At 35.4% G+C, this 10,680-nt stretch overlaps 1 protein-coding gene and 1 long non-coding RNA gene across 2 annotated transcripts; one reads left to right on the top strand and one right to left on the bottom strand.

Annotated features, from left to right (window-relative positions):
• Positions 1-797: 797 nt before the first annotated feature.
• LOC117126645 lies at positions 798-1,407 on the top strand. Its single transcript, XR_004449341.1, has 2 exons — positions 798-962; positions 1,061-1,407. It is a non-coding gene; the product is annotated as an uncharacterized LOC117126645 (long non-coding RNA).
• Positions 1,408-1,652: 245 nt separating this feature from the next.
• LOC103830743 (probable inactive serine/threonine-protein kinase fnkC) lies at positions 1,653-9,092 on the bottom strand. The gene is made up of 5 exons (XM_009106555.3): positions 3,218-9,092; positions 2,647-2,816; positions 2,277-2,559; positions 2,044-2,192; positions 1,653-1,971 (listed from the first exon to the last, which is right to left on the bottom strand). Exons 1-5 carry the CDS (start codon positions 3,592-3,594, stop codon positions 1,811-1,813), a joined length of 1,140 nt encoding a protein of 379 aa, XP_009104803.1. The 5' UTR covers positions 3,595-9,092; the 3' UTR covers positions 1,653-1,810.
• Between the last annotated feature and the right edge of the window lie 1,588 nt (positions 9,093-10,680).

Raw genomic sequence — 10,680 nt, 5'->3', positions numbered from 1 at the left:
AGAATGAGACTGAAGAAAGAAGAGAGAGGATGTTAGTAGTCATACGTTTCCTTTGGCCAACAGTTTCTGGAATAGCATCAGAGCTTCGCTGGGAAAGCCATGTTGAGCGTATCCATCGATCATCACGTTCCAAGAAACAATGTCTCTCTCAGTCTCAGGCACTCTTTCGAACAAAGCCCTCGCAGCCTCAACGTTCCCTTGCTTCGCGTAGCAGGTGATCATAGTATTATTGACAAGTTGAATCATCAAATAAAGAAGGGGTTGAATACCTGGAAACAAGAAAGCTGCTATTTGGTTAACTTGTCAGTCAAAGTTTGAGACATTCACGGCATTGTGGAGTTCTTGCAGCTTCTGAAGAGAAGCAAGTGCCCTATCCTTACCAATGTCCTCCTCCGAGAAAACAAAGTTACTAGACAAGTCCCATAGCTCAACCACATTTTCATCGTGAAGAGTCACTGACTTCACACCAGCGAGAATAATGTTCTTGGCTAAACAGAAAAAGAACTCATCATCAGAACAAAAAAAAAGGGAAATAAGAAGACAGTATACAGCTATATCAATGTACATTTAAAAGCAAGACACACAGACAAGAAACCTTTCACGTATATGATGCCACACTAACTCATCAAGGAAACAAGCTAAGCTACCAGTTTGTAATAAATGGTCTTACTCTCAGGACAAGCCAGCATTGTTCAGAACATTTTACAAATGGATGAAGCCTGGAGGGAAAGTTCTCATTACTGATTATTGTAGAAGCCCCAAAACACCATCTCTAGATTTTGCAAACTACATCAAGCAACGAGGTTATGATCTCCATGATGTACAAGCATACGGTCAGGTATACAGAGATACATCCTCTCTCCTCTCTTCTACTTTAAAAAATCACAAAACTCGCCTAAACCTTACTTGGCTCGACAGATGCTGGATTCGATGAGGTAATCGCAGAGGATAGAACCGATCAGGTAAGAAACGTTTCTGAAAATGAACCATATCAATATGCTTACAAAAATAAAGAACTTGAAACTATTAATGTTTATATGTTTCTGTTTGATTTTATCAGTTCATGAAAGTCCTGAAACGGGAACTGGACGCAGTTGAGAAGGAGAAGGATGACTTCATCAGTGACTTCTCTAAGGAGGACTACGAGGATATTGTTGGTGGGTGGAACTCAAAGCTACTCAGGAGCTCAAGTGGTGAACAGAAGTGGGGTTTGTTCATGGCCAAGAGAAATTGATTGTTTAGCCTTCTTAATACTTAAAACAAATAAATAAATAAATTGGGCTATGTAAGATACATCAAAACCGAGTTCCCTCCTATCATGTATTCAAGCTACATGTGTTGCTTTCTCTCTCTCTCCATGTGAGCTTTTCTTTAATCATTTATATATACAACAAGTTTGGTGTTTAATATGCTATTTGATGTCGGATTGCTCAAGGTATGACACAGAAAAATGTTGATGTGTTGTAAATCTAGTCTAACCCTGTAGTATTAGTCAGATCTGAAAGTCACATCAACAATAAGATTTTAGAACGTGAATACTCTTAAACATCTTGTGTTTTTTTGTAAATTCTAATTGTGCTATGAAATCTAAGATCGTCTCCAATACTTTGCCCCATTTTTTATATGTTTTCCGTATTGTCTTCTCTCATGAGTTATAAAAAAGAAGAAGCTGGAACTCTTTATTATTGGACGGAAACAAAAACAGTGAAACAAAGGGATAGTAACACTTGGAATTTACTACCAAGTACCAACTATATCCGGTTATGATAGGAAAAAACAACACAGGTACGAGTGATGATTATCTTAAGCCCTAGTTAGAGATGGAGTTAGTTCTAGAGAAGGCCAAGATCTCGACTTCAAATCTGATGGTATCCTTGACGAGGAAACCTTTGGATGGGTCTTTGATATCTGCGAGTGGTATAAGTGTGTCGACACCCCATCCATTTTCTTTTGCATTGGGCCATCCATCCACTGTTGGGACAAATCAAAAGTTAGTTTAACATCTTTCAAATAAGCTTAATAAGTTTTATTTTCGTCACTAACCTTGTTTCTCCACATTTTTGGACGGGGTCTGGTTAATAACTCTAAACTTGGCTTTCACGTAACCCTTTTCGTTTGACGCACTCAACAAATAGAGTGACAATGAATTACCCGTTGCAGATCCAGCTCCATTTGGATATACTTTCAGTACCCTACACATACATCACATAAGTTAATACATATTTTATATATACACACTCACACACACACACATATATTTCTTTGGAGAGACTCACCAGTTTCTTCCACCGGAAGAAAACGTATCAGAAGTGTAAGAGACTTTATCTCGGGTAGAGAAGTTGGTGATTCTCCAATCAAGAACAGGGTCACGAATGTTTTCTTCATAAGCGACATCTTCCCATGTTGCAGGGGGTTTAGAAACCACGATGTCAACACCAAACACACTCTGTCCGCCGTTGAAAATGAATCCATATGCTGGATTTTGGTAGTACCCGATCTCAAGAAAGGTTAGCATTCCATACTCTTGTTTAAACAAATGAAATCTCTGTGCCTCAGTCGCTGCAAACCAATCAAAACTAGTTACTAAAGTCTCAAGAAACCACAAAAGATTACAGCAAATACACTTCTCTCTAGGTTAGTTAGTACCATGGAGCTCATGGTATGTGTCTGTAGTGCTTTTATAGGTGAGGAATTTGATCCATGCATACACTTCGGTTTGAGTAGCGATGAAGCTAGAGTTATCGATTTTTACGTAAAGGGAAACGTATCCACCCGAGCCCACTGGCTTGTTCACATTTGGGTAGATTAGGAACGTCCTATAAACATATTAAGTATAACGGGTCAAATACATATATAGCTATAACATATATATATATATATTATATTTTGACGAGATTTACAGCAATATGTTAAAATGTTACACATCTAAAGTGTGGAAATAACTCTACACTGTTATATATATATATATATATATATAAAATATGGCTCACAAGGAGATGAGTGATTGTCCCCATGTTCTTTGTAAATAGATTGAAAATAATCCACACTAATACTCAAAATGCTAAAAAAAAATATTGTTAAAATATGTTATTAAATTTTTTACAAAAAACATTAGTTATAATTTTTTTAATAAAAAACCAAAACCTTTAATCTTAAAAGTCTAAATTCTGTGTGTTAAGGTCCATAAAAATATTAAATTAGGGCTGTATGTACGTACCAATTGTATCCACCGGCTGAGAACGGACGTGACTCGTACTTGTCACCGTTGCCTGCGACCAGTTTGGACATAGTGGCAAATGACTCGAACTTCACACAGTATGAATTTGGAGGACGAGTTCTCGTCTCTTCCCTTACTGTTGTCGAGAGCTTCTGGTGATTCCGAGCTGGAACAGAGACAGAGCTCTTGAGGTTACAGGGAAGTATCCCCACGTCCAACAATCCTTGTTCCATTACTGCTTCTGTCTCCATTAAGTTTTGAAGGTTGTAATAAGGTTTTGCAAACCTTACTACTCCTACAACCAAAACCAAACAGAAGAAGCAAGAGACAAAGATTGAACCATAGTTGGTATTTTTCTTCTTTTCCTCGGTAAACATTTTTCTTTTCCTTTTCAAGTGTATCTGTAACTGTTTCTGTGTTGTGTATATATAGACATAAATTATTTTACTTAATCCATTAATATATGACACGAATTCACACGTTTGTAGTATTTTATGGCCAAATACTATCAAATCGTGTAAGATAGTGACACTTGTGTGATTCACGAGTTGTTGGAACGTACTCTCCTATTTTATTTTCCTTTTTAAAAGTGGACATACTTTTAGATGCGGTTTTCGCGCTGGCAGTGGCACGTATTCATATGATACTATTAACACCAAAAGAACGTTCGTACCACCCAAGTTCAAAAACTGATGAGTCACCCATGGGATCAATATATTTACGCAGTAATCAATACCACAAAGTTGAGACCACTCATATTCAAACACAAAGACTAAACATAACAGATTAAGAAGAAACGTTAAGTCTGTCACCTCACACAAGAAGTAAATCCAACTATAGGGGACCCTCTCGCCACATACTAATGGTGTGTATTTCCATATGTGACCCTTTGTGCAATGAAGTTCGCCAGACGATTACAGGAAGCAGACTCAAGAGACATCTTCAATTCCGGGATATGCCTCGACACAAAACTTATTTCATTTGCTTGTACTAAAGAGCAAGCTCAACGGTTTTTAATATCTAAAGAAATACTAATCAATAAATAAAAGATAAATAGCCTTCATTTGCAAAAAAAAAAAAAAATCAAAATGTTGGAAGTGACTAAAGACTCATGATTTTCATCTGGGGGGTTGCTGTGCCGAAAGGTCCATCCGTACGGTGTGCGTTTTAGGATTAGAAAAACTATTTTTACTAAGATAAAGAAGTTTCGTAAAAAGAAAAAAATCAGATTTTGAAGTTAGTATAAATATGAATTTAAAGAATTTTAATTTAAAATTATTCATTCGTATATCCAATACATATACACCATAAACGAATATTTACCTCAATCTTCTTTTCATTCTCTTAAGTTATTTACTTTCTTTAAGGTTAATTCGGTGCGTTCACAAAAACTAAGATATTTTGTGAGATATTTAAGCTGGGTATACTTTAAACATCCAATCGTAAATGCAAGATAATTTATTTTATCTCACTCACATTATATTAACTTACTAGTTGTGTTAGTTTCTTTAAAAATTATCATCTTGGTCATACAAAATTAAATATTTTGGTTTAATTATTGGAATATGAAGTTGCTTTTGAAGAAAACAAAATCCGCACTCAGTTGAATTCTCTTGTAGTACTTTTGAGCCATCTTCTTAAGTTATGGTAATCCTAGTTTGGTGAAAGGTAAGATATCTCTTTCATTTTTTTTCTGTCCAATTTTAATGTGTTCATATCCTAATGTGGTTACATTTTTGTATACCTAAATTGTCTTCTTCGTTGATTATTTCACTCACTCCCCAGCCATTGTTGTTGTCTTCAGTCACATCCCTCCTCTCATTTTCTCTACCACGTCATTCCAGATCACCACTTTATCAGAGATCTGATTTAATGGAGAAATTTCATTGGTGATGATGTAGAAAACAACGCTAATTATGTTAAAAATATCAAAAATATGCTTGCTAATCACAATGTTACAAACACTAATGACTATATAATACACTCTTATTCTTCAGCAAACCTAAGTAAAAAATATTATCGCTGTGAATAATGTTCCAGACTCATAGTAAGACATAAAAAGCATTTCCCTTTTTTTTTGATCAAAAAGCTTTTCCCTAACTATCTTAAAATTGTATGTTTGTTACTCTTGATAAAAAAAAAATAACAAGTCAGTGGTGAAGACAAATCATCAACCAAATATTTGATAAGGTCAATAGTACCCTGAGTCCAACCAAATACATATCAGAGCATCTTCATTTCATCTCTATATTTATTTTTATAATAGCATTTAGAAGCAAATTTATTTTAACACACCTTATTTCTTCATATAAAATAAAGAATTGCTATTTCTTCAATCCACCTTTATTTCTTCGATACACCTTTATTCCTCTATTTATAGAAAAAAATACAATTTTTATTTTACTCTATAATTAGAAATTAATATTAATATTTTATATGAATATATTGAAGTAAACTCTATTTTTACTAGGTAAAGAATCCGTGCGATATCGCACGAAACTCATTTTATAAAAACAAATAGTTGCATGTTGGAAAAATAGAAGTACTCATAGTTTTTAATGAAAATACAAAATTTTTATAATGAGTAGACAAAACTCATAAATTACTAATTGTAGAAAGACACTTTATTAAGATATTATAATTACTTTTTAACAGAATCCTATTGTTAAGATGTTATAAATAATTTAAAAAATATATTAATATTTGCATGTTGAACAAATACAAAAAGACACTTATTGTGAATTTTAACTATTTAAAAAAAATTCTAATAGTTGTATGTTAGAAAAAAAAACTAATCACTGGTTTTTTTATGAAAAAGACAATATTAATAATAAAAAACACAACTCTTAAAATTATTAATTGTAGAAAGACTATTATTAACATATTATAACTGTTTTTTAAGAGAATTCACTTGTTAAGATGTTATAATTAATTAAAAATAATTAATACTTGCATGTTGAAAAAAAACAAAAAAAACACTTATTGTGATATTTTAATTATTTTAAAAATATTTTCAATAGTTGCATGCATGTTGGAAAAACAAAACTAACCACAATTTTTAATGAAAAGACACAATCTATATATAAAATAATTAAACCAAAAATATTGAAGTAAACTCTATTTCTATTATAGAATTATTCTATTTTAGAACCAAAAATAACAAATACGTTAGAAATGATCCAACAAAATTATTTACAAAGAAAAAATTACTGCATAATAAACATTTAAATGCACGTTTACGTTATTTTAGCAGAACTTTGTCTATATATACATGACTCATGGGGCTTAGAGCATCATTATCAATGGTCCTTATGTGAGAGTCCTTAGACTTTTTTATTGTTATTTGTAGAGTAGGACTTTGTTAAGGACTTTTAAAGAAAATGGTGATTATAGGTAGGACTTTTTATTGGTCCTTAGGTAATTAAATTTTTTTTTAAATAATAGTAACATATATAAAATAAAACATATTACCATTTAGAGTTGAATAACTTTAAAGAAAAACAAATTTATGCATTTAATAGAAAATTACAAACTTTTTATTACATTTCATAAAAAAAAAAAACTTCCAAACTTCATAAATAAAAAGAAACAAACAACTTATTCAAATCATTGAAAATGTCCAAATTTAACCCATATATTTTCAATCAGATCATTTTTTAATTGTTCATGGGCTTGTTTATTACGAAGGCTCGTTCGACGATTCATTGTACTGCCGAGATTCGAAGGCATGTTGACGGAATATGTATCCACTTCTTCTCTTTCTTGAAACTCGAATTTATTAAACTGGCTGAATGATGACCGTTCATCTTCGACAATCATATTATGGAGTATGATACATGCTCTCATAATATTTCCTATTTTCTCTTTATCCCATAATTTAGACGGATTTCTGACAACGGCAAATCTAGCTTGCAAGACTCCGAAGGCACGCTCAACATCTTTTCGAACTGATTCTTGGGTTTGAGCAAATAATGAATGCTTCTGAGTTTGTGGTAGTCGGATAGATTGAATAAAAGTCGCCCATTTCGGATAAATACCATCCGTGAGATAATATGTGTAATGGTATGGATTACCATTAACATAGAAGTTTACTTGTGGCGCGATGCCGTTAATAACGTCATCAAAAACAGGTGATCGATCAAGAATATTAAGATCGTTCATAGTACCTGGAGCTCCAAAAAACGCGTGCCATATCCAGAGGTCATAGGAAGCTACGGCCTCCAACACAATTGTTGGTTTTCCGGTTCCTCGTGAATACATTCCTTTCCAAGCGGTGGGGCAATTCTTCCACTCCCAATGCATACAGTCGATGCTTCCAATCTTCCACTCCCAATGCATACTGCAGATCCTTAAACTCGCGCAAATGGGTGTCGTCGTCACTTCGAAACGATAGGTAATCTACCTTATCAGAAAGCTGAGCATATTGTGTACCTAAGGCTTTGATCTCCTCTGTAACCGCGACATCCCACCACTTGTATACATGGCAGTCTCCGTCGTCGATGTTGTCACAGGTGTAGAACCTTCTTCCCGGGTCATTTCTTGTGTAAGAAGTGGCTAAAAGTGGCTCGCGGCCACAGTAGCATTCCTTGGGGAAGCCAAACTCCACTTCAGGCTGCGGAGGGTACTGATTCCGCGCGGCTTCGATCTCTGCTTGGTCTAGCATGATATTCATTTCTGTCGAGCTGTTTCTACTGTCTGCTGAGTTCTGTAAACCATAATCCTCCGAATCAGACGGCTGCGTGTAGCTGTAATCCAAACCCATAACCTGTCAATAATAAAAACGGCACACGTAAGTTTTGTATGTCACATAACACCAACCATAGATTATGACAGTGAACAAAGTAAATAAACTACCATGATTTAAAACAAGGAATATTATTTCATAAATCACAGAAGCAAGTACTTGAAACAGAAAATTAAAAAAAAAAACAACAAGTTCAAACATCTAATTCAAAACATTAAAATGCTTAGTTTAAAAATACAAGGCAAGGAGTTTATTCTTCACGACTTCTTCACTCTCACTAAGTGGTTCCTTCTTAGCTAGGAGAGTATCAAGAATCGCGAGCTTGGATAGCTTCTCCTTCTGTGCCAAATCTTCCATCTTCAGATCCCACATGCTCTTATAATCTCCATAAGCCTTCCCTTTACCAGTGTTCCTGCTTGCTTTTGCCGCCTTAATACCTTCGGGCCGCATCTCTTCCTCACCAACATTGTTGTCTGTAGCTTGAGGAAAGGACTCAGTTGCCTTTCTTTTCTGTGCAGCAGTGTTGAGACTCATCCATTTCTGCTCATGCCTCAAGATACACCACGCATGCTCCAGTGTAAACTTTGTGTTGTGGTCGGAGTGGAAGATCTGATGAGCCGACTTTAGAACGTTGTTTTCATTCTGTCCACTGCTGATTTGCCTCTCAGCAGTAGCGTATGCTGCAGCGAACTTGTTGGTCTGATCATTGATCTTTGACCACCGCTGCTTCCAATGGGTATGAGAGCTCGCATCACCACCCTCACCAACATTACGACTTGCTTCGTAGTAATCTCCTACCCGTTGCCAGAACGTTCCTCCCTTTTGGTCGTTTCCAACTACAGCGTCCTTAGAAGTATTAAGCCAGGCGCTTATTAGGACCTCGTCGTCAGATGGTGTCCATGTCTTTCTCCCCCGACGCTCCACTGGTGTGTCTGAACCTACAGCAGGAGCCTCAGTTTGTTGGGAAACAAAAGAAGGGATTTGTGAGGCTCCAATGTTTACAGTAGATGGAAAGGTTTGTTGATTCTGAGAGTTAAGAAGCCCTATGTAACTACGATACTGGCTATATGGATTCGTTGAATCCATATCAGGATTCGTTGAATCCATATCTGGTTTCCTTGAAGCCATAGAAAGTAATAGGAGAGAAAGAAGAGTATGGAGAGAAAGAAGAGTATGGAGATAATTAGCAAAGCTGACAGAAGGTTGGGATTTAATAGCTCACATTTGATAGAGGAATAATAACTCACAACCACCTAACCATTATCTACCTAAGTCTAATCAAGAGTTATTACCATCTAACAAGTACAAATCTATTTGAAGCGATCTCGGTTACATTTTAACTAAATTATTAAGAGATTTCATTACACAATCAGAGATGGCAATGCAGTTTAGTTACAAATCAATATAACTACGAACACATCGTTTTAACTAGGCATTTAAGTAACAACTATTCACAATCAATCATGACAATGCAAAAGTGTATTTGGTTTCCTTCATTTTACCATTAATACTTACAGATAAACGACACGACAAGTAACCACAACCAACAATTATCAATGCAAAAAGCATTTGCTCAGAAACAATTACTCTAACAACTACTCTTTCATCAACAATTTCGAAATGAATCTACAGAGGTTCGGCCAATCTAAGAAATGAATCTACAAAGCTACAAACAAAGCTATGTGAGCTTTTCTTAGAAATAAATCTACAGAAATGGTTGAATCTACAAAAAAGAGTATTTGGTTTCCTTCATTTTACCATTACTACTTACAGATAAATGACACGACAAGTAACCACAACCAACAATTGTCAATGCAAAAAGCATTTGCTAAGAAACAATTACTCTAACAACTACTCTTTCATCAACAATTTGGAAATGAATCTACAGAGGTTCGTCGGCCAATCTAAGAAATGAATCTACAAAGCTACAAACAAAGCTATGTGAAAGCAGGTTATTCCGTTAACTACTCTTTCATCAACAATTTTATAACTCTTTCATCAAAATTCATCTGCCAATCTAAGAAAGAACCCTAAACCAGTGGCTATAATCTCCTTCAATGTACACACCATAACCATGCAATAACAGCAAACACCAACAACAACCAGACAACGACATAACCCTCTAACGCATTCTTGTTTAGGGTAGAGAAAGACATACCTTTTTGATTCTAATCGGCGGAGATGCTTTCAGTCGGACAATAGATCGGTCTCGAGATAGCGAAATAATCGGTCGGCTCTTCAAATCAGGGGAGGATCGCCGTCTACTTCTATCGCCGTCGAGAGAGTTTCGAGAGAGAAGGAGAGAAAGAGAGAGAGTCGCGATGAGACGAAACCAAGTGTGTTGCCCTACAACGCACTTGTCCAATCCTTTTTCGCCACGTATGACGAAGGACGAGCCCAGGACGAGCCCACAAACTTCTTATTCTGGGACTTTCGGACACAATCCTTAACAATTAACTCCATTTTTCATTTTCTTTTTGGGCCTAAATTAATAAGGACGTCCATAAGGACGCCCGATACTGATGCTCTTAAGGATCCTAGCGTAAGTAAACATGCATACTCACGTTGTCTTGTTTGTTTCCAAATTACAAGCGATTTTAGAGCATTTTTATTGCAAGGATCTCACCAAATTTTGTAAAATATTAAACTACTAGGTAATAACCCGCGCCTTGCGCGGAATGTGATTATTAGTTTCGTTATTTTTAATAAAAAACACTAA

This window comes from Brassica rapa, chromosome A07, assembly GCF_000309985.2.
Source record: "Brassica rapa cultivar Chiifu-401-42 chromosome A07, CAAS_Brap_v3.01, whole genome shotgun sequence".
NCBI lineage: Eukaryota > Viridiplantae > Streptophyta > Magnoliopsida > Brassicales > Brassicaceae > Brassica > Brassica rapa.
This window is presented reverse-complemented; position numbering and strand designations above follow the sequence as displayed.

What these genes read in the sequence shown, in the direction of transcription:
- LOC103830743 (XM_009106555.3), bottom strand. Translation starts at nt 3,594, where the DNA reads ATGTTTACCGAGGAAAAGAAGAAAAATACCAACTATGGTTCAATCTTT. An exon ending in TCTTCCGGTGGAAGAAACTG is followed by an intron (nt 2,193 to 2,276) that starts GTGAGTCTCTCC and finishes ATGTATGTGTAG; the next exon opens with GGTACTGAAAGTATATCCAA. An exon ending in CAAAAATGTGGAGAAACAAG is followed by an intron (nt 1,972 to 2,043) that starts GTTAGTGACGAA and finishes TTGTCCCAACAG; the next exon opens with TGGATGGATGGCCCAATGCA.